Source organism: Salvelinus sp. IW2-2015, linkage group LG23 (genome assembly GCF_002910315.2).
Source record: "Salvelinus sp. IW2-2015 linkage group LG23, ASM291031v2, whole genome shotgun sequence".
NCBI classification, from domain to species: Eukaryota; Metazoa; Chordata; class Actinopteri; order Salmoniformes; family Salmonidae; genus Salvelinus; species Salvelinus sp. IW2-2015.
In genome coordinates, this window is record NC_036863.1 from 47843734 (window position 1) to 47868835 (window position 25102).

At 45.9% G+C, this 25102-nt stretch overlaps 1 protein-coding gene and 1 pseudogene across 1 annotated transcript; both read left to right on the forward strand.

The window, feature by feature from the left end:
* Positions 1-4752: 4752 nt before the first annotated feature.
* Positions 4753-5595, forward strand: LOC111950377 (coiled-coil domain-containing protein 43-like; annotated as a pseudogene).
* A 305-nt stretch (positions 5596-5900) lies between these two features.
* mntb (MAX network transcriptional repressor b) lies at positions 5901-23067 on the forward strand. The gene is made up of 5 exons (XM_023967411.2): positions 5901-6451; positions 13238-13847; positions 14837-14990; positions 18583-18775; positions 22178-23067. Exons 1-5 carry the CDS (start codon positions 6379-6381, stop codon positions 22936-22938), a joined length of 1791 nt encoding a protein of 596 aa, XP_023823179.1. The 5' UTR covers positions 5901-6378; the 3' UTR covers positions 22939-23067.
* The last annotated feature ends 2035 nt before the right edge of the window (positions 23068-25102 follow it).

Below are 25102 nucleotides of genomic sequence, written 5' to 3' on the forward strand. Positions count from 1 at the left end.
TCCTCCTTTATCCCCCCCAAACAGCAGCCCTATAACCCCCTCTTCCCCCCCTATCCTACCCTGTCTCTTTGACACTCACCTAAGCCCCACCTTTCGCACACCATACCATGGTTACCCAGGCTCTCCGGCCCTGCCCTGTTCAAATAAATATTGTCCTTTTATGTAAATTATTCTGGATATAGAGTACGCTTAATAAATGTTACACACTCTTTAACACACACATTCTCTCTCACACACACACTAAAAGAGAAAAGTATTCCTTGCATGGTGAATTCACCCAAAACTTGTATACTGTAAATTTGCATACCATTGTCATGACGTCCTGATGGGGGGGGTAAATGGTTTGTGTTCTGCCCCAGTGGATGCTGGGTAATTGTGACACAGTGCACGCAACCCAATCACGTATGTCCTTAAAACCCTTAATTTAGTATCTTGCCTCCGCTGTTATAGTCTGACGCTACCTGGGAGAGAGGGAAGGAGAGGAGTGTGAAAGAAGGAAGAGAGGATGAAGTGGGGAGGAGAAGGAGTAGGATAAAAGATGTGGGGGGGAAGAGCGGGGGAAAAAATTGAAATGGACATTTAGTCCTTTAGTTGAGGTGACAGAAAGTGTATGCGCGTGTGTTCGTCTGCGTGCGTGCAATGCGTACTGTACATGTGTGTACATAATGATAGGATAACCTCTTATCTCTCTCTGTGGTCGTCTGTTTATACAGAGGTAGAGAATTGTGTGGAGGCAAGGCTTATTTCCGTCTGTTTTTACTCCCTCTCTTTCTGACTGACTGGCTTCTAGTAGCTACTCATAGGAGTATGCTCACTAAGTTCTGTGCGCTCGCTCGCTCTTTCTCTCTTTCATATACACATACACTCATACTCAAACAGATGCACATACACACATGCACAGTAAAATTGTGTATCAATATATCTGGATGTCATTGTTTGCACCATAATTAAAAAATAAAAATCTGTAAATATAACGTTGGCCTTGTTTTTTGTATCAATGGTGTATAAGTTTTGCACAGCTTCAGGACACCAAACTACTGTACCAGTCAAGTTTGGACACCTACTCATTTAAGCGTTTATCTTTATTTTTACCATTTTCTACATTGTAGAATAATATTGAAGACATGAAAACTATGAAATAACACATATGGAATCATGTAGTAACCAAAAACGACAAATCTAAATATATTTTAGTTTCTTCAAAATAGCCACCCTTTGCCTTGGTGACAGCTTTGCACACTCTTGACATTCTCTCAACCAGCTTCAACTGGAATGCTTTTCCAACAGTCTCGAAGGAGTTCCCACATATGCTGAGCACTTGTTGGCTGCTTTTCCTTAGTCCCACTCAGCGCAAACCAGATGGCATGGCGTATCGCTGCAGAATGCTTTGGTAGTGTAATGGGAATTTCAATGTTTGTGCTTTTCTGATAACTCATTTCTGTGTTCTATTCATGTGCTGTATTCATGTGCTGTTCTAATAACCAATGGATGTGTTCATGCTGATTTAACGAATCCTCACTTATCAGTATCTGGAATTTGGCAGTACACCCAGACCTTATTTTGAGAACGAGAACAAAAGATATCTCAGTTTCAAGGTCTCAGCTTGGAGAGAAGAAGCCTTGTGCGGTATTGGTCGGTCACATGTTATGAACCAGTGTTGGTCGGTCACATGAATGAAACAAAACGGTAATGATTAATGAATTATGCTAAATCGTGCATATATAACTTGTCTTATATATGGCTATACACAGACAACTGCTGGGTCTGCCCAAAGAGAGCTCCTGACTGACATGTACCATGCTGCATTGAGTTGATTGGTCAGCGCACTGGAGAGGTCCCAATGAAGGATGATTAATTTAAGATTGACTTTGAGTGTCCCTGTGTAAGAATTTCCATGACAGTAGCCATGCTGGTTATGTGTGCCTTGAATTCTAAATAAATCACTGACAGTCACTAGCAAAGCACCATCAAGCCACAACTTTGTAGCAATTTGACCATGAAGGCCTGATTCACGCAGTCTCCTCTGAACAGTTGATGTTGAGATGTGTGTTACTTAAACTCTGTGAAGTATTTATTTAGGCTTCAGTCTGAGGTGCAGTTAATTGTCGATTTCTGAGGCTGGTAACTCTAATGAACTTATCATTTGCAGCAGAGGTAACTCTGGGTCTTCCTTTCCGGTGGCGGGCCTCATGAGAGCAAGTTTTATCATAGCGCTTGATGGTTTTTGCGACTGCATTTGCACTTGAAGAAACTGTCATTTCTCTGCTTATTTGAGCTGTTCTTGCCATAATATGGACTTGGTCTTTTACCAAATAGAGCCATCTTCTGTATACCATCCTTACCTTGTCACGAAACAACTGATTGGCTCAAACGCATTAATAAGGCAAGAAATTCCACAAATTCACTTTGAACAAGGCACACGTTAATTCAAATGCTTTCCAGGTGACTACCTCAATATTTTTATTTATTTATTTCACCTTTATTTAACTACGCAAGTCAGTTAAGAACAAATTCTTATTTATAATAATGGCCTAAAATGCCTCATGAAGCTTGCGAAAATGCCAAGATTGTGCAAAGCTGGCATCAATGCAAAGGGTGGCTACTTTGAAGAATCTCAAATATAAAATATATTTATGACACTTTTTTTTGGTTATTACATGATTCCATATGTGTTATTTCATAGTTTTGATGTCTTCACTATTATTCTACAATGTAGAAAATAGTAAAAACTAAAGAAAAACCCTTGAATGAGTGGGCGTGTCCAAATTTTCAGGTCACCATTATTAATAATGCACTGTTCACTGCTCACACACACCTGCTCACTCCCTCCCTCACTCACTCACCCACAGAGCTATTACTGTATCACGGAGGACCGTATCTTGGCAACAGTTGCCACAACGGTGAATGCATGAGCACCTTTTGCAGCCTTGGTAAAGAGAGAGAGAGGTGGATTGTCAATCCCTAAGTCAACAACAGACTATGGGAGGCACACAGCACTATTCTATTCCACATCAGGTAACTGATGCGAGCAGTAGAATCAGATTTGAAAAAACATTAAAATACACCTTATGGAACAGCGGGGACTGTGAAGAGACACAACACACAGGCACTGACACGCATACATATGATAAGACACACACTCTACAAACACGTACACATAGATGTTGTAGCTGCCTTGGCAGCAGCTAATGGGGGTCCTTAATAAATACAAATACAAAACTGTAGGAAGAAAATAGTGTATCATAAAGGGGAAATGGGAGGAGAGAACGGAGTTCAAGGAGGTGGAGTTAAAATGAAGGATAGAGAGAAGATAGAAAGGGGATGAGAGGAAAGATGGAGTGTGAAGGGGTTGGAGTAGAGACACCTACCTAGACCCAGGTTGCCCTGAGTCGAACTCTGTTTCTCAAGAGAACCACTCGAGCAGAAACACTAGCCTACTTCTTTCTGCACACCCGCAACATTGTGAGACTAATCCCAGAGATAACAAACCAGGACTGTCATACCATGCTAATTTGGTACAGTATTTATCAGTTGATTTGATCGTTATTTTGTCCGAACGGAGAACAACAGATCTGGCGTGTACGTGTCTGTCTGTGTCCATCCCCAGTTGGTCTTGGAATGTGCCTGGAAAGACCGTTGTCTGACATACAATCTCCGTCTCTCTGTCTTTCTCCTTCTCTTCATTCGCTTGTGCTCCGCACCTGTCTCTTTCATGAATCTGTAGTCTTTTCCTTCTGTCTTTATATTCTCTTTCTTGCTTGCTCTCATCTATATTGCTCTCTTCCCTCCCTCTAGTAGTGTCGGTGTTCAGTGTTAATGAAGAGGGTAAATGGCTGAACCACAAATATATCTGCACTCATCGATTGATCAGCACCTTTTCTGTCTGTAATCAACATGGAGGTGGAATATTTCTCCCTCAACTGATCATAGTGAATCGTGCATGGCTTTGGTGTGTGTGCATTTTGTGGCTTTTTCTGAGGCCAATGTGCTCGTTGAGTCTCACACACAAACGCTTACACACAAACACATACTCTTTCACACCTACATTGGTGGTAGGGGATAATGTCTGTGTTCAGTGTTAATGAGGAGGGTAAATGGCGTATCCATACGTGTGTGTATGTGTGTGTGTGTCTGTGTGAGAGAGAAAGAGCGTGCAGTAAAGCTAGAGCAGCCCTTACGCACTTCTGAGCAGTTGTTATGATTGGTCGAGACAGTTCGAATCTGTGATGAGAGCAGAGGGTATTCCACTGAGCTCTGTCCAATCACAGACTGTTACCATGCAGGGACACACACTGTACCAGCACATCCAAACACACACACGCATAGTCAACAACTCATATTGACACACAAATGCATGTCCAACAACACACACACACACACACGTTCCCTCGCTTGTGTTGAAACTCTGAGCCATCCCCCGAGTCTCAAAAATGACAACATTAGGGGTGAGCGTGTGGGAGGTGAGAGAAGCAGAAGGAGTGAAAGAGAGTAGCTGGGAGCGACATAAAGTAAAAGAGTTAGGGAGAGAGAAATAGAAAGTAAATGGTAGAGAGAGAGAGAGAGAGACAGAGAGAGAATGGCTGGCCATTGAGGTAGTATTGCAAGTGGCAACAACTACAAAAATGCCTTAACATCAAGACAATGACCATCCGATTTTTTACAAAGTAAAGAAATGGGCAGTGAGATCCATTAGTGCTGCTTTCTGCTGTTGGTCATATTGGTCGGGTAGGATGAGGATGTGGAACGGCCAAGATGGCGGTGTCCATAGCAGATGCCGAGGAGTTTGAGAAGTAGCCAGAATGAACGACTAGACTCCTTAGAAGTTGACCAGGAGGTGTATGGAGCTTATATTTTAAAAGTAGGAGAGTGGTCTCAGCGGAGTTGCTAACAAGCGGATGTATCTGAATTAGCTGTGTCCCTGAAAACCAACCTAGCTTCCTTTTCTGCTGAAAACCGGATGTGGGAACTCCACTCAAGCGTTTTCTTTTAKGCCTGCTATGTTAGGTTAGGAGGAGAGTCACGAAGAGAAGGACGTCACACTGCTTGGAATACTATCTGCGTTTTTCTGGAGGGTGAGAAACTTGAAGGGGTCTGCAAAGAGATCATAAGGCAGTGGGTAGAGAGCTGTGCTCAGTCTGCAACCAATAACAAATATGATATTGACGTACTGACCATTGCCAGTCTGATAGATTAGCAGGCGCAGATTGTGGTGAACCAGAAGTCCAGCAAGAGGAAATAAGCTAAAGAAGCAATCCTGGCTCAATATGCCAATAGCTGCTTCCCCCCAGTGGTGATAAATCCCTGTTTAACAACTCCAACATGGAGGAGGTTCTGAACAGGATGAAGCAGCAGAGGGACCAGGCTAAGACTTACATACYAAGAAACAGACAAGATACAGAATGAAAAGGATAAACTAGCCAAGCAGGACAGGAAGGGCAGGAAAAGGCGCACACAAAAATGGAAACACAAAAGATAAGAAAAACAAATGACACTTTGGGACACTGTCACATGAAATGTTTTGTTCCCGAACAAAAACACGTCTATTTTTGCCTATCCCATATTAGCACCATAGACATTAAAAGCAGATTAGCACTATTACAAATATAACATGACATCTTTATGTTGTCGAGCGGATGCCCCGCCCCCCTCTATGTGTGACTGACAGGTCTGGACCCGAGAGAGCTCATGTAAATGAGCCGCGCTCGGGCGGAGCGGGTGCCCATGTGGACAGGCACCATGCCTTGTTGTTCTGTGCACTCATTGGCCAATTCGCATCGACATGTTTTAATGCGCTGCGGGCCAGGGGCGGGGCTAAACCCTGGAGAGCGGTCCCGAGTGGATCACACGGACGGAATCTCTCAGGGACTCCAGAGTCCCGCCAGGCGTTGATGCCACGCAGTTTAACGTCAAAAAGCGACCCAAACGCTTTCATATTCATAGACGCAATAAACGTTGGACTTTTGGAGCGACGGTGTCTGGCCTGTAGTGTGTGCAGGCAGCAGGCCACAGGCGGGATAACCCCTCTGTTTGGGTCTGATGTCCTCTACATACAGTAGCGCTCGCCATCCGTCTTTTACCCCAGGCTGTAGTAACAGGGAGGGGTAGAAACGTGGAGGGCGGGCCCTGACTGCATTCGCCTTGTTATGTATTCCCGTGATCGCATCGCCATCTTGTTGCAATCCCTCTTTTACGTGTGAGAAATCATTTATCCAAGGAATATATTTTTACTCATTTTCTTTCCGGTGAGAGGAAGAAAGGAATAAACAGAGTGCGCGTTCGTGTCTGCTGCGTTCCAGACAGTGCTCCCCGGCGGATCTCGGCTGTGCCTTTTTTTCTTCTGTCCTGGGCGATCGGGTAGCCTACGGTGAGGGGCGCACGATGAGCATCGACACTCTTCTGGAAGCGGCCAGATATCTGGAATGGCAAGCCCAGCAACAACAGATCACACATGGTAAGAACGGGGTATTCGGGTGGGAACCGGCGGGGGGCCTGTGGGAGTTCACAGTCTAGGTAAGCCTTTGGAATAGCACGATTTGGCTTGGTCGGTTTATTGGGGGGGTCCACACCTACTTTAACCCCGAACGGTCATGCATTCCCACCGATCAGCCTACGTCCTGCTGGGAAACATCGTTTTCACTCAATAGCCTGTTCATGGACCCTTTATCGGTCATTCATGAACATAGCCTGACTGACCCTCTATAGTTTTGACGAATGCATTTATTTTCATTTATCAATACGGGGAGCAGGAGGTATTTTTCTACCTCGGTTTCCGGGTTAAATCCCGGCTATATATAGCTTCGCTGCTACTCATATGCGCACTCTGTCTGTGTGTGGCTAGTTACGCTGTATCTACTGACATATTGCCGCGCGTTCTGCACTCCAGAACCATTCTGTGTTTGTTTCGGGTTGGCTTCAAAGCGTGTGTTGTTGCTTGCTACAATGTTGCAACTGTGGATCACACACACGCGTGTTACTATGTTACAACAGTACCATTACATGTACTATGTCGTCATTACAGCGTTCAGTCTTTTATACTCTTGGAAATTCTAAACATGTTTTGGGCGTAAAAGATAGGTCTAGTAGGGTGATATGTTAAGCTTGTTTTGCAGTAGTAGACTAATGATTGCAGAGTTTTGGCAAGGCTACTGATGGTCGATGTTGCAATCTGGTCTCAGAGCATTTCGTATTATTCTTTATATAAATCCGAGACACTATTTAATATGTAACCATACCAAACATAACATATCATAAGACAGATGGTTACTTAAGGCAAAAACGAAAGAAGGGTGGTTGGTTGAGGTGGACACGGGTGGGTGTATAATGTGAAGTCTAGCAACCCAAAGGTTGTGAGTTCAAATTTTATCATAGACAACTTTATCATTTTAGCTAATTAGCAACTTTCGACTACTTACTACATTTTAGCTACTTTGCAACTATTTAATATGTAGTTAATTTGTAAACATCTTAGTTAACTTGTAAACTTAACCCAAACCCCTGGCCTAGCTAATGTTAGCAAGCTAGCTAACGTTAGCCACCTAACTAGAATTTGTAACATATACGTTTAGCAAATTCGTAGCATATATTATGAATTGTAATTTGTAACATATCGTACGAAATGGGTGCTGGACATCCACAAATTAGTACATACTATACGAAACATAACATATCACACTTAATGGAGTGTCTCGGACTTACGTACAGAATAATACAAAATGATCTGATACCAGGTTGCATAGGGCGGTGGCAGGCAGCAGAACGACCGGAGAGGCTCCTGCAAGCAGGCTCTCTCTTTTACATAATGCTCTGACATTGCTCAGATATCTTATGACACTGCGGGGCGGGACACACACACAACCCTACTCCCTGTCCACTAAAGTAACTCCCTCCCTATGACAGAGCTGTGTGTGTGAAACGTTAAACACAGCATGGGTGTTCGTTTAACGGGGTTGAGAACTGAATCACAGTTATTCACAGGATATTTCATCGACGGTTGGTGATTTATCGCCACATATTGGGAAGAGGGCTTTTTGTTTCACTCATCTGGTGACGTGTCAGTTCATCCACACGCCCCTAGTGGCACATGTGCCTTAGAGGGCCTGCCCCCGACCACCACGTGCATGCCAGAATGACTGGCGCACAGGTCACAGTGGGGGGAAAGTAGGGCAACACCCCCTTCTCTCTTTTCTCCCCCTCCTCTATCTCCTCCCTTTTTTTCTAATCAWAAGTATATGGACACCTTTCTCCCTCTCTCAATGAAAGAGTTATGTAATTAATGTTTGCATGTTTTTACATCTGGAGCAGGGCTGAACAGAAACAGTGTGTGTGTGTGTGTGTGTTGCATGTATGTACACTACATGACCAAAAGTATGTGGGCACCTGCTCATCCAACATCTCGTTCCAAAATCACAGACATTAATATGGATTTGGTCCCCCCCTTTGCTGCTATAACAGCCTCCTCTCTTCTGGGAAGGCTTTCTACTAGATGTTGGAACATTGCTGCGGGAACTTGCTTCCATTCAGCCACAAGAGCATTAAGTGAGGTCGGGCGCTGATGTTGGACGATTAAGCCTGTCCCGCAGTTGGCGTTCCAATTCATCCCAACGGTGTCCGATGGGGTTGAGGTCAGGGCTCTGTGCAGGCCAGTCAAGTTCTTCCACACCAATCTCAACAAATAATTTCTGAATGGACCTGGCTTTGTGCACAGGGGCATTGTGATGCTGAAACAGGAAAGGGCCTTCCCCAAACTGTTGCCAAAAAGTTGGAAGCACAGAATTGTCTAGAATTTCATTGTATGCTGTAGCGTTAAGATTTCCCTTCACTGGAATTAAGGGGCCAAGCCCGAACCATGAAAGACAGCCCCAGGGGTTCGATCCCAGGCTGTGTCACAGCCGGCCGTGACCGGGAGCCCTATAGGGCGGCTCACAATTGGCCCAGCGTCGTCCGGGTAAGGGGAGGGTTTGGCTGGGGGGGGGGTGTCTCCTTGCTCATCGCACTCTAGCGATGGTTGGCCGGGTGCCTGCCAGCTGACTTCGGTCGTCAGTTGAACGGTGTTTCCTCCGACACATTGGTGCGGCTGGCGTCCGGTTAAGCGAGCAGTGTGTTAATTAAGATGCAGCGCAGTTTGGCGGGTCATGTTTCGGAGGACGCATGACTTGACCTTCACCTCTCCCAAGCCTGTTGGGGAGTTGCAGCGGTGAGACAAAATCATAACTACAAATTGGGGAGAAGATGGGGTACAATTCAAAAAAGAGAAAAAAGAACAAAAAACCAGCCCCAGACCATTATTCCTCCTCCACCAAACTTTACAGTTGGCACTATGCGTTGGTGCAGGTAGTGTTCTCCTGGCATCTGCCAAACCCAGATTCGTCCATTGGACTGCCAGATGGTGAAGCGTGATTCATCACTCCAGAGAATGTGATTTCACTGCTCGAGAGTCCAATGGCAGCGAGCTTTACACCACTCCAGCCAATGCTTGACATTGCGCATGGTGATCTTAGGCTTGTGTGTGGCTGCTCGGGCCATGGAAACCCATATCATGAAGTTCCGACGAACAGTTCTTGTACTGACGTTGCTTCCAGGCTTCCAGAGGCAGTTTAGAACTCGGTAGTGAGTGTTGCAACCGAGGACAGACGATTTGTACGCGCTTCAGCACTCGGCGGTCCCGTTCTGTGAGCTTGTGTGGCCTACCACTTCGTGGCTGAGACGTTGTTGCTCCTAGACATTTCCACTTCACAATAACAGCACTTACAGTTGACCGGGCCAGCTCTAGCAGGGTAGAAATTTGACGAACTGACTTGTTGGAAAGGAGGCGTCATATGACGGTGCCATGTTGAAAGCCACTGAGCTCTCCTGTAAGGCCATTCTACTCCCAATGTTTGTCTATGGAGATTGCATGGCTGTGAGCTCAWTTTTATACACCTGTCAGCAACGGGTGTGGCTGAAATAGCCAAAACCAGTCATTTGAAAAGGCGTCCACATACCTTTGTATATATAGTGTATGTATGTGTGAGAACCTTTTCAGAGCAGAAGAGAAAGGTCAGGGAGTCTGAAAAAGTGTGCTTATCCCCCCCCCCCCCTGTTGCAATGCATCTCTCCCTCCCAACCTACCTCTCTCTTGTTTTCTCGTTTACTTATCCATTACTTTCTAAATGTAATCCATTAGTTACTAGTTACATGTCCAAAATTGTAATCAGTAACAATTTTGGATTAGCGTAATCTAATTACTTTCAGTAACTTTTAGATGACTTTTTAGACCAAAATTAATATTACCAATTGAACGACATACAATTTCCATATATCCCCCATGAAAACAACATATATACACTGCTCAAAAAAATAAAGGGAACACTTAAACAACACAATGTAACTCCAAGTCAATCACACTTCTGTGAAATCAAACTGTCCACTTAGGAAGCAACACTGATTGACAATAKATTTCACATGCTGTTGTGCAAATGGAATAGACAAAAGGTGGAAATTATAGGCAATTAGCAAGACACCCCCAATAAAGGAGTGATTCTGCAGGTGGTGACCACAGACCACTTCTCAGTTCCTATGCTTCCTGGCTGATGTTTTGGTCACTTTTGAATGCTGGCGMTGCTRTCACTCTAGTGGTAGCATGAGACGGAGTCTACAACCCACACAAGTGGCTCAGGTAGTGCAGCTCATCCAGGATGGCACATCAATGCGAGCTGTGGCAAGAAGGTTTGCTGTGTCTGTCAGCGTAGTGTCCAGAGCATGGAGGCGCTACCAGGAGACAGGCCAGTACATCAGGAGACGTGGAGGAGGCCGTAGGAGGGCAACAACCCAGCAGCAGGACCGCTACCTCCGTCTTTGTGCAAGGAGGAGCACTGCCAGAGCCCTGCAAAATGACCTCCAGCAGGCCACAAATGTGCATGTGTCTGCTCAAACGGTCAGAAACAGACTCCATGAGGGTGGTATGAGGGCCCGACGTCCACAGGTGTATATATATATATATATATATTAGGATAAATCAATCTTAGAGTTTACATAGCTGGCCATAAATGGATGCTGCATTTAAATGTATGGGTTATGTAGGATTCTTCTAACTCATTGCTTTCTACTTCAATAGAGATATTCATTTGATTAGGCTATATCTTTACATTAAAAACCAATGGCTGTCAGATTTCCAGTCATTCCAATTCATTTAATACCACTTGATCTTCAAGAATAGGACTTAGAAATATATAGATTAGCCAAATTGTTTTACCTGAGCATAACCCAAAAACAAAGGACTTATTAGCCTACTCTGTTGTTTATTTTGTTGTCATGGAGAACTGATCGGGGCTCATTGCTTCGAGTTGAAAAATAAGTACTGCTCTCGTGGAATGGCATGCTTTGTGCACTACCCAACATTTGTTTTGTACCTTTATTTAWCTCGGCAAGTCAGTTAAGAACAAATTCTTATTTACAATGGCGGTCTATTTGCATGTGAAAATGAATGCAATATGCTACATTTGTTATAGGCCTATTGTTTACGGTTTTTGTTGGTGACACTTTGATATCTTGATCATTTGCAGCTGTTTAAGTCTATCGAAAGTGTGCGAGTTTGAGCATGTGTCCGTTAGGCCTATGAAAGAAAGAAAAAAATCCCAGGACAAATTAGATTGAGCAATAAAAGCCCCAGTCATGGTCGTGTTAAATTAAAGTCATTTTTTGCCAGTATGTAAAGCACAATACCACGGAGGAGTTTAGAAGGGAGAAACACCCTCAAACGTTTATTCCACAGACTGATCCACACTATGCAGCTGCAAGAGCGCATTTTTCACTGGCTGTCCACTGGTTGCTAAAACGATGCTTGAAAGGCAGCTTAAACTTCTTCAATTCAACTATTATTGGGTTAAAATACAGACATAGGCCTACATTTGTTTACAGCCTTCCACAACAACGAACTCCTGAATGGCGCAGCGGTCTAAGGCACTGCATCTCAGTGCAAGAGGCYTCATTACAGTCCCTGGTTCGAATCCAGGCTGAATCACATCTGGCCGTGATTGGGTGTCCCATAGGGCYTTGCACAATTGGCCCGGGTTTGGCCAGGGTAGGCCTTCATTGTAAATAAGGATTTGTTCTTAACTAACTTGCCTAGTTAAATTAAGGTTAAATAAAAACAGCTAATTGCACCTTACGGATTGTAGTTAAATGAGAGAGCAGCAGTGTGATTCACATGTGTGCTATGTAGATATCAATAATAAGTGATATCCATATTGCCCGTAGGCCACACCCCTGCTGTCGTCCTTACCTCCAGTTGGATGTACTGGATAATCCTTGGATGCTGACAGCAGTCACACCATTGGAAGACATAGCTTGGACTGTAGCCTACAAAAGCCTTTTCCAGCGATTCATCAAACCCATTTGGTGTCAATATGGTCTCTGACTTGTGGTCAGACTCGCTCAGGTGGAACAAACTGAAACTTGTGCCTTTTTCCAATGTGTGCGTGTCTGTCAAACTTCTAGCAATGTACACACAGTTGGTTTAGTAACGTGAATACTGTATGTACGGTGTATATTTGATATGTAGTACATTTAAGGATGAGTGAACTCCGTGTGTCATCTTTTTAGTTAGTGTTCTTGCCTGTGGGATCCCTCGTGTCGTGTGCATCTAATTTTGCTATGGATCTATGGTTACTGCCGTTTCATTGAGCATGCTCATTTAAGACAAACCCCTTTTGTCTAGTGTGTGTGTGTGTGTGTGTGTGTGTGTGTGTGTGTGTGTGTGTGTGTGTGTGTGTGTGTGTGATTNTGTGTGTGTGTGTGATTTTGCTTGCCTGTGTGTCTGCTGTGTTTATTGATGTGCATATGTGTTGACCTGTGTGTGTACGTGTGCATGTGTGTAAGCGCACACCGTGTTTGGTGTGGATTGCCGTATGTTGCCGGCTCCAATGACACCGCTGGGTAGACCCATTACAACCACCCCAGGCCAACGCCCCATTCAACCCACCAGCCTATCACAGGCCTGGACCAAGGGCTTTCAGCGAGAGACCCTGTCCTCACGTCCCATTGGTCGGTCTGCCTCTAGGATGACATCATTGTGTGTGTGTGTGGGGAGGGGGGGAGGGGGTGTGTGTTCACTACTTCACCTAAGACAGTTTTGTCTGTGAAATATGAATTCTACTACATTTTTGTACTGCTATACGAGATGAAGCCTTGAAGTCCCTACATTTCTAACCATCATCCCCCTCTCTCTTTCCTCTTATGTTATTCTTCTCCTCGCCCAAAGAGGAGGAGCGTTGCAGAGAGAAGGCGGAGCTTCACAGCCGGGAGGCAGAGTCCAGACGAGCAGAGGTTGTGACCTGTGCGGAACAGCCAATCAGATTCAACCATGTCACCTGGGGGTCATCACAGCATTGGCCTGAGTCATCACAACATTGTCAGCACCAGCACCTCTCTCCCTCCTCTCACCCTCTTCCCCTCTCCCTCCCTCCTCCCCCCATCTCCATCGCTGTCATCCCCATGGTACCCGTTGTCACCGCTACGCCCTCTGTACCGCCCCTTCCCGTCATCACGACGATTGCTGCCGCGGCAACCTCACTCCACCTCGGAGGCGCCCAGGTGATGAAGGGAGGCTCCTCCCCTACTCGGCAGCAGCCAATCCAGCGCCAGCTGGCAGTCCAGGTGAAGGCGGAGCCTAACTCGATGACGCCACAGACGGGTGGAAGCCCTAGCCAATCCCAACCTCCAATTCAGATTCCGTACCCGACCTCCATCATCACCAAAGCCGCTTCCCAACATGCACTACTTCCCCAGCAAGCCATTCCCACGCAGCCACGCCCAAACGGAACCATCATGGATGACCTGAGAGGGTTGGACGGGAAGAGACGACCTGGAGGGTGAGAGAGAGTCCTCGTTTTTGAGGGCATACATTTTGCATGGATTTTCACTGATCACCGACTAAGGAAACTGAATGATCTACAAATAATAAATGAGTAGTTATTTAGGATGCAAGGTGATTTGTAGATCAGCCAGTCAACAGTGGAACACCACAAGTGTAGTTGAACAAATTGGAATGTCATCGAACATGCACAGTGTAGTCAAACATGATGGCATGTAATCGAACACAAACAGTGTAGTCAACCATGATGGCATATCATCGAACACAAACAGTGTAGTCAAACATGATGGCATATCATCGAACACAAACATGATGGCATGTAATCGAACATGCACAGTGTAGTCAAACATGATGGCATGTAATCGAACACAAACAGTGTAGTCAAACGATGGCATATCATCGAACACAAACATGATGGCATGTAATCGAACATTACATTTACATTTAAGTCATTTCGAACATGCACAGTGTAGTCAAACATGATGGCATGTAATCGAACATGCACCATGTAGTCAAACATGATAGCATGTAATCAAACATGCATCAGTCGTAGTCAACATGATGGCATGTCATCGAACACGCAAGTGTAGTCAAACATGATGGCATGTCATCGAACACGCACAGTGTAGTCAAACATGATGCATGTCATCGAACATGCACAGTGTAGTCAAACATGAATGGCATGTCATCGAACACGCACAGTGTAGTCAAATATGATGTCATGTAATCGAACACAAACAGTGTAGTCAAACATGATGATGTCATCGAACACAAACATGATGGCATGTAATTGAACACAAACAGTGTTAGTTTCAAACACTGATGTCATGTAATCGAACACAAACAGTGTAGTCAAACATGATAGCATGTAATCGAACATGCACAGTGTAGTCAACACATGATGGCAATGTTATGAACACAAACAGTGTAGTCAAACACCAACAATTGGTGTGGAAGTCAGTTTTATGCAGATGTTGTGTTTTGCAGAGCTGGAACCAGAGAGGTGCACAACAAACTGGAGAAGAACAGAAGAGCTCACTTGAAGGATTGTTTTGATACGCTGAAGAAGAACGTTCCAAACGTAGATGAGAAGAAGACCTCCAACCTCAGTGTTCTACGCAGCGCCCTGAGATACATACAGGTAGGCTACATGTGTGTGTGACYTTAGGGTGGTGCATTCTCCTTTTCCCTTTCCCTCTGCCTTTTATCTTGCTTTTTTTGCTCTCATTCTCGCTTCCATTTCAAATAAATGTTTTTTTCTTTATTAGCCAAAATTCACGGAAAACAAAGCGATCTGAGCTGTATTCTAATTAAGCTACCATTTCCTTTTTCTCTCATTCCCTCCCTCCCTCTCTTTTCCTGGATCCCTGGCCACGTGAGTTGAGAGCACATGGCTAACGGGAGCTCAGTGACGTCAACCCTCCCTCCCTCTACCCCCTCCCTCTGGCCTGCTTGGCTATGCCCCTCCCTCGCCCTCATGGCAGAGTGGGAGAGACACACTGAGCACACTCTGTTCTGCTGCTGCCTCTGTCTCTACCTCCCTCTCTCTCTTTCTGTCTACCTCTGTTTCTTTCTCTTTTTCGCACTGTCATCCCTCTTTCCTTCTCATGCTTTCTCTTTCCGGTTATACATCCCTTTCTCTCCCCCTTTTCCTCTCCTCCCCCCTCTCTCGGTTTCTGCCCTTTAGAACACTTGGTAACCATAGAGACAGGCGGCAGGTGGTCAGAACACTGCAGGAGGTCCAGTTCTTTACTCAGTGTGTGTGTGTGTGTGTGTGTGTGTGTGTGTGTGTGTGTGTGTTCGCGGGTGTATTTATTCAAGGATGTGTTTGTGGAATTGTGTGTTAAGTCTGCAGGGTTTGTACTTACACCAGCACACTGCTCCTTTTAACAAGGGCAGACAAAATGAAAAATATGCTGATTGATGATGAGGATCATGATGACGAAGGCTTTTCAAAAACAGGTGCTGTGGTTGTTTTGAGGATGATATCTCTGGAAGCACACTGGTCACTGATACAATGATCTCTGGGAGGGTATCGACAGGAGATCTCCATCCTAGTGACGGAGAGAGAGAGGGGGAGCAAAGAGAGATGAGGGAAAGGGATGAGGGAACCTTAGAGGGGGGTAGGAGATACACTTCATGGCCAAAAGTTTCATATTAGTGGATGTCTATTTCAGCCACGCTCGTTGCTGACAGGTGTATAAAATCGAGCACACGGCCATGCAATCTCCATAGACAAACATTGGAAGTAGAATGGCTATAATGAAGTGACTTTCAACGTAGCACCGTCATAGGATGCCACCTTTCCAACAAGTCAGCTTGTCAAATTTCTGCTCTGCTAGAGCTGCCCCGGTCAACTGTAAGTGCTGTTATTGTGAAGTGGAAACGTTTAGGAGCAACAATGGCTCAGCTGCGAAGTGGTAGGCCACACAAGCTCACAGAACAGAACCGCTGAAGAGTGTAGCGCATAAACATTGTCTGTCCTCGGTTGCAACACTCACTACCGAGTTCTAAACTGCCTCAGGAAGCAACGTCAGTACAAAAACTGTTCGTCGGGAGCTTCATGAAATGGGTTTCCATGTCCAAGCAGCCACACACACAAGCCTAAGATCACCATGCGCAATGCCAAGCGTCGACTGGAGTGGTGTAAAGCTCGCTACCATTGGACTCTGGAGCAATGGAAACACATTCTCTGGAGTGATGAATCACGCTTCACCATCTGGCCGTCCCACAGACTAATCTGGGTTTGACGGATGCCAGGAGAACACTACCTGCCCAAATGCATAGTGCCAACTGTAAAGTTTGGTGGAGGAGGAATAATGGTCTGGGGCTGGTTTTTCATGGTTCGGACTAGGCCCCTTAGTTCCAGTGAAGGGAAATCTTAACATTACAGCATACAATGACATTCTAGATGATTCTGTGCTTCCAACTTTGTGGCAACAGTTTGGGGAAGGCTCTTTCCTGTTTCAGCATGAACAATGCCCCCGTGCACAAAGCGYGGTCCATACAGAAAGGGTTTGTTGAGATCGGTGTGGAAGAACTTGACTGGCCTGCACAGAGCCCTGACCTCAACCCCATCGAACACCTTTGGGATGAATTGGAACGCCGACTGCGAGTCAGGCCTATACGCCCAACATCAATGCCCGACCTCAGCTGAATGCTGCGGGGACTTGATTCCAATCTTCCAACATCTAGTGGAAAGCCTTTCCAGAAGTGTGGAGGATGTTATAACAGCAAAGGGGGACCAACTCCATATTAATGTCCATGATTTTGGAATGATATGTTCGACGACCAGTCCACATACRTTTGGCCTTATAGTGTATATGGAAGTGGGGGATGGAGAAAAGGAGAGGGGGATTGAAGGGGGGATTAAGGAAGAGAGGGGAGACGTCAGCTAGAGCAGTAAGCTGGAAAACAGCCAATTACATGACATTTTAGATGAAATTACACCTTTATATCTTCCAATTAGATTCCTCCTTATATACTGTCACTCCCCTGCTCAACCGCAGAAACCCTTGTGGATGTTGTTACCAAGGAAACGGCTATGTGTGGCTGCTGTTGCCGTGGTGTTGGAGACGCAAGTAGACCTAATGAACACACACACACACACACACCCACCAACCTGCGTTTTCCTCTCCTGCACCACCATGCGTGTCATCATCGGGAAGGTGTGTGTGTGTTGAGCTGGTCTGTTCACCAACACACACAATTACACCAATACACACAGTTAGACAAACACACTCGCATCCAGACACCGAGCCAGTTGGTCAATGAATAGTCAGTAGTGCACGGAGAGAAGGAAAGGCTATCATACATATAGCTATCAAAATGACTCGTTTCATTTCTTCGCGGATATTGATGAATGAATAGGCAATGTAAAAATGAATGCTTTGTCTCACATGATAGGATTATCAATATGATTAATGGTACAACAAACCACACAGACGGTACAAGCGTATAGGCTAATCCTGATCACTGGACTACACACACAGCTCTCTTACAAAGCTCCAGTAACACCTCTGCAGAGAGAAATGGGAGCCCTTTGAATGTTGAGCCGGAATGGAGTGTTCCTGGCTAGCAGTGAATGTAGTGTGTTTGGAGGGGTGGGGAGAGAAACTGACCTTGCGTGTGGGACTCCATCACGTGCCTGCTAAGAGTAAACCGCTTTGCTCACTGAACTCAGTGCCCTGTAGTCGGATCATGTGATGTCCCTCTCTCTCTCCCTTTTTCATTTGTTTTCTATCCGTCTTCTCCTCGATCCCATCTCTATTATCGCCGCCATCTTGTGATCTTCTGTTCTCTAACTCTTTCTTTCCACCCTGTGCTCTCTCACTCCCCCGTTCTCCCTCTCAGTAGAGAGTTGCGTGTCCCTGTGTTTAGGAGCCCCTCAGACCACTCAGTAACTTGGCCGGAGAACCATTTGTCTGCATGACTACTGCGTGCCTCTCTCTCCCTTCCTTCCTTTTCCCCCATCACTTCTTTCCCTCYCTCCCTCTCATAAGTTTACTCTCCTCTCTCCGTGTTGTCTGGAGTGCACACACACACACGGTTTGGTCAGTTTTGGGCAGCTGTTATTGGTTTACGTGATACGTGTGTTTGCATGTGTGTTATGAGCAAGGAGTGTGTTCATGTCCCTTTTCTCCGACTTTGTGAATGAGTTTAACTTATGGTCACGTGTAACAAGTGTGTTGGTATTACATATGCTGATGTGTGTGCCTCTCCCTGTCCCCCAGACTCTGAAGCGAAAGGAGAAGGAGTATGAACATGAGATGGAGCGTCTGGCGAGAGAGAAGATCTCCACGCAGCAGAGACTGGCTGAGCTGAAGAACGAGCTAAGTCAGTGTATGGACGTTATGGAGATAGACAAGGTCCTCAGACAGACCGTACAACCAGAGGACGACCAGGCTTCTACTTCTACTGCCTCAGGTACACACACACAGACACTTGCAGAAGGAAGCATGCTGTGTGCATACCAGGGTTTCCGTTAGAAACACATTTGACCGTCATGCTTATCAGTCTATAGCAGTATTTCCCAAACCTGGTCCTGGGGACCCCAAAGGGTCTCCTAGCACTACACAGTTGATTCAAATAATCAGCAAGCTTTGATTATTTTAATCAGTTGTGTAGTGTTAGGGCAAAAACCAAAACAGGGACACCTTGGGGTCCCCAGGACCGAGTTTGGGAAATGCTGGCCTACAGGTTCATTTGCATAATATTGTGGAATTAAATTGTGTGTGTGTGTGTGTGTGTGTGTGTGTGTATTTTCGTTAGTCATCATGTAGCCTCTCTTATTTATCCAACACAACTGTCACACGTGCACAGCACACAGTGCCTATTTTGAGCAGGATGTTTCTCCTCGGCTGGTGCTACTGAAGTACAACGTGTGCTTTTGTAAGCCCGTTCATTGTGCAACAATTTGAAATGCAATCTTGTGTTAAGTTTCGGTGAACAATTAAAAAGAACTAGGCGTACTATTTGTATTTGTCAACTGGTAGCCAWATTGAAGCACACCTCCCATTCACCATTAAAGGGCAGGCAACAGGCTACCAGTGCGTCACCACCACTTTACAATGTGAGCTGGAGGCAGTATGCATTCTGAACACACAGGCCTACTTAATAGTTCGAAACCTGACTGTTTTACTTCATATTATAAAGGCATGTCTTACCTTGCTTCATAGCAGCCTGTAGGCAAATCTGACCAGGGATGTCTTACCTTGCTTCATAGCAGCCTATAGGCAAATCTGACCAGGGACATCTTACCTTGCTTCATAGCAGCCTGTAGGCAAATTCTGACCATGACGTCCTCTACCATGCTTCATGCCAGAGCGAGCCTATAGGCAAAATTCTGGCCAGGGACGACTTACCTGTGCTTCAACGCCTATTCCGATAGGCAAATCTAGCCACCAGGGACTCCTTACCATATGCTTCATAGCAGCCTTTAGGCAAATCTGACCAGGACGGAATCTTACCTTGCTTCATAGCAGCCTATAGGCAAATCTACCAGGACTCTTACCTTGCTTCATAGCAGCAGCCTATAGCAAATCTGACGAACGTGTTACCTTGCTTCATAGCAGCCTATAGCAAATCTGACCAGGGACGTCTTACCTTGCTTCATAGCAGAGCACCTTTGGCAAATCTGACAGGACGTCTTACCTTGCTTCATAGCAGCCTATAGGCAAATCTGACCAGGGACGTCTTACCTTGCTTCATAGCAGAGCAGCCTTTGGCAAATCTGACCATGACGTCTTACCTTGCTTCATAGCAAGCAGCCTTTTGGCAAATCTGACCAGGACCTTACCTTGCTTCATAGCAGAGCAGCCATAGGCAAATCTGACCATGGACGTCTTACCTTGCTTCATAGCAGCCTATAGCAAATCTGACCATGGACCTCTACCTTGCTTCATAGCAGCTATAGGCAAATCTGACCAGGGATATCTTACCTTGCTCATAGCAAGCAGCCTATAGGCAAATCTGACCAGGGACGTTTTACCTTGCTTCATAGCAGCCTATAGACAAATCTGACCAGGACTCTTACCTTGCTTCATAGCAGCCTATAGGCAAATCTGACCAGGGACATCTTACCTTGCCTTATAGCAGAGCAGCCTTTGGCAAATCTGACCATGGACGTCTTACCTTACTTCATAGCAGACACACTTTTAGCAAATCTGACCAGGACATCTTACCTTGCTTCATAGCAGAGCAGCCTTTTGGCAAATCTGAACCATGACATCTTACCCTTGCCTTCATAGCCAAGCCTATAGCAAATCTGACCAGGGACATCTTACCTTGCTTCATAGCAGCCTATAGGCAAATCTGACCATGGACATCTTACCTTGCTTCATAGCAGCCTATAGACAAATCTGACCAGGGACATCTTACCTTGCTTCATAGCAGCCTATAGGCAAATCTGACCATGGAAACGTGGAGGCAATTATTTTATAGACTTCATAGGCGACGCGTGAGTTTCACATTTTGGGAACGTTACAATTTATCCTACCATTTCTATCGATCTGTGTGCCAGTCATGATTTTCATATGCGCATGTTCGTGGAACAGTTTCATTTCAATAACACCGTTTTTGTTTCTCAAAATCATTGTCACGTGGTTCATCATAAAAATGTGAAAGTAAAAATGTAACTAATGCGAGAGCACGTCGTCACATTGATACACGTGATCCTTTGGCAGTTAAAGAAATGAGCGCATGGAACTCATAGCCTATAGGCCAATGCAGCAGTAGGCCTATAACATTTTCAACGAAGTCGAAATGCCTAAAACCCGACAAATAAAAACATGATCAATTCAGGTTCATTCATCTCTCTACTCAGCCTCACTGCCCCCCTTTCTCTCTTTTTTAAAATCAATTCCCCATTAGGCCTACATACGTTTACTGCTGGGGACATATGTAATGGGGAATTGACCAACAAAAATGAACAATCAAAAGGGCAAATAATTTACACAATGAATGTGCAAGAATTGTCAGGAGACAGCTGAGCCAGCCATTCTGGAGAGAGACTCCCCTATATCTATGCCACACACACCTCTCCCCTTCTTGTCTCAACATTTTTAAATTATACTCGAGGCACCTTATCTTCACACATATCTTAGATACTTTTCACTGACAGCCGCAACTCAATCAGCTAGGCATATTGCCATGCGCTCTGGCCAAATTGCTGTATTCCCAAATAGGCGTAGGCCTACAAGCTTGTGATTTGAAACAATCCACAGCTATATAAAAAAAAAAGTGAATGATCCTCGATTCCTTTGTGGCTAAGTCATGCTTTCTGGTGATTTATTTGATGTATAGACAGGAGTAATTATTTATAACTTTGTCTACTTCCTAACCTATTTGACTCGCCGCCATTTCTCTCCTGTTCTATTGGTTTTCATATCAACTTTCTTCCATTGTCCAGAAGCCAAAGGCATTATCCTAGTCATATTAGCAACAAATCTAAGTTAATCTCTATCACAACTGCTCTTCTCAGTTTCACTGTTTAGAATGGACTTTTCCCTCAAATTACATTTTTGTTTGAAAATTGTGTTTTATTGCCTACTTCAATACAGGAGTTGCATTTTCTTCTAAAAAAGAATGACCATAATCTATTTGTGATTTCTGTCATTTTGAGCACAGTGAGTGGATTCCCTAATGGGTTACGCACCCAATGCATATGGGTCCGGGTCATTTGTCAGATGGAGGGTAAATTGAAATCTTCTCGYTCACGATGTCCAGCGCCACAGAAACCCTGGTGTAGACATACATGTCAATATGTGTGATGTGTTCTTATAGTGACATGTGCCGTATGAGTAATCGCTCTCCCTCTCTCTCTTTCAGAAGGGGAAGACAACTTTAACCAGGACATTGATGAAGACCTCTCCCCTCCTCCTCCACCCTTCTCCCTCCCCATTATACAGGCCAAATCATTCCTCACTCCTCACCTCTCCATCACACACAAGACCCTTTCCTCTGGGGTTCTGACCAGCCCCTCCCTCTTGGCCCCCCCTCCTCACCCCCAAACTATCGCCCCCGCCCCGCCACCTCACCCCCATCCGACCGTCCAAGTCTCGCCCAAAGTCATCGCCCACCCCTCCGTCATCCAGGCTGTCAATCACGTCCTCCCGGCTAATCACAAACACCTTACGCACATCGCTCCCTCCCCCAGTCCTGCCTCCTCCATCTCGCAGCCAATCACAGCAGCCGCCGCCGCTGCCCACCAGACAATCACGGCCCAGCCCATCGGACACATCACCGTCCACCCTGTGGCCCACCTGGGGGGTCCCCTGCCCCCCCACATGTACCCCCAGGGATTGACGGTCTCCCAGCCCACGGTGTTGGGGCATATCACCCACACCTTCACCCACCACACCCTTCCCCACGTCCAGGCTAGCCATGCTACCGCTAACGTGCCCCAGGTCAATGGGGCGGCAGTGCCTGGCCAGTGTGGCTCGTCCCTGGGGAAGCCCACAACCATGCTGGCCCACCACCATCACCACCACCACCACCACCCACAGCTGGTGGGACAAACCACCGTCCTCAACCCGGTCACCATGGTGACTGTACCACCATTCCCTGTTAGCACACTCAAACTGGCCTGAGAGACAGGACAGGGAGGGGAGAGAGTGAGGGCACGACAGAATGAGAGGGGGAGGGCGCGACAGAGAGAGAGGGTGCGACAGAGAGAGAGAAGGAGGGCGTGACAGAGAGAAAGGGGGAGGGCGCGACAGAGAGAGCGAGAGAGGGGGAGGGCACGACAGAGAGAGGGAGGGCGCGACAGAGAGAGAGGGGGAGGGCGCGACAGAGAGAGAGGGGGAGGGCGAAACAGAGAAAGAGAGAGAGGGAGAGAAAGAGAGAGAGGGGGAGGGCGCGACAGAGAGAGAGGGGGAGGGCGCGACAGAGAGAGGGAGGGCAAGAGAGAGAGGGGGGGAGGGGGAGGGCGCGACAGAGAGAGAGGGGGAGGGCGTGACAGAGAGAGAGGGGGAGGGCGCGACAGAGAGAGAGAGGGAGGGCGCGACAGAGAGAGGGAGGGCAAGAGAGAGAGGGGGGGAGGGCGAGAGAGGGGGAGGGCGCGACAGAGAGTGGGGACAGCAGGGGTGCGTTCAGTTCGCTTCAACGTTTGCTACGCAGTGTGACGTTTGTACCATTCTTCAACGTTTGCTCCCGTTTGGTGAGTAAAGCGAGGTGTGGCCTGATCAATATGGGTGTGACCATTTGAAAAACTCGCAAAACTCATGCAGCACACCATATAGTAATCGCCCTCTTTGCCTCCATAATCAAAGTTTATCAACTGGTTGTTCAGTACAGTTTCCGCTGAATTCAACGTTGCACACCGTTCTGCCGTACTGAATGCAACCCTGGGCTCAATCACAACCTGACAGAGGGCAGGAAGAGAAAGAGCGAGCGAAGGCATTGGTGCTCATTGGAGCATTGATCCCAGGTACCAAGGAGTACATCATCAGGTTGATTCAGACTACAGGATTTGTGACCAGAACATTCCTCCCCAGAACATTCACTCTCAAGACTTATGGGTAGCACTCAAATTGTACCCTATTCCATATATAGTGCACTACTATGGGCCCTAGTCAAAATAGGAAGTGAATAGGAAATAGGATGCCATTTGGGACAGAACCGTGGATGAACTCATACATGAATTGTTCTAGAGGACACTGACTCCTGTTACAGCCTGCTTTGGGTAGAAGTTCTCTGTAGACACAGGTATAGGTTCAGTCTACCCGCTGCCAGTCTTTCTCTTTCCCTCCTCTCATCTCCTCAGACGCACTAACATAAGATGAGTATTCACTCAGGCATCAGGGTCCCTACTCATTCATAAAACAGTACCACAACATGGCAGTGTCATCCAGAAGGACTTCTCTTCTCCTGCTCAATAGCCCCCCCTTTTGCCCCTCTCCCATCATAGCCACTGAAAACCTTATCCTGGTGTTAGAACAAGAGATCAGCTCTGCGGGCTGGACACATAGCATACCTGCTGTGTGTGTGTGTAAGAGATAGTGAATTATATGCCCCTTTGCCAGCCTATGCATGTCTGACTACGTTCGAGTCACCATCATATATGTATGTAAGCAATCTCATATGGTCCTACTGGTTGTTTCAGGTGRGTGTGTGTGCGTATGCCTATATTCAGTAGGTTTTCTATTCTACACTACGGTGGATAAACCTACTGTTCCTGGTGCATGGTTCTATTTTTGTTGTAGCATTTTGACGTGTGTGTGCATGCAGCGCGCTCCTGTCGGTGTGTAATCAGTCATAAAACATTCTCCTTCAACCATAGCACTGTGACAACCTTGATCGACACACGGAGATGATCTGAGAGCAAGCAGAATAGCAGTGGGTGTGTGATGTCCCTTTTTGTGTTCAAGTGTGTGTGTTTGGTAGGAGAGAGACTGAAACGTGGAGGAACTGAATATTTTCTCTTTGGAACACTGATGTTTGCCTTTTCTAATATGTGTGTAGGTACGTATGGATGTATTTTTGTATATGTGTGATTGTATGCACGCTGTTTTGCATATACGTGTGTGTATTTTACTCTTTAACCTTGCATGTAGATTGCGATTTTAGGTTCCGTTTCAATGTAGGTTTTTTTTGTACTTTTTTCTTTCTTTCTTTCCGGGACCATGTACAATATTGTATGATGTGGGCAGGATGTTGGACCTCATGCTACAATGTTATTATATATAAATATAAAAACACAGATGTTTTCCCTATGGAGAAAGTTGAAGTTATATATCGCCTGTACATTTTGGG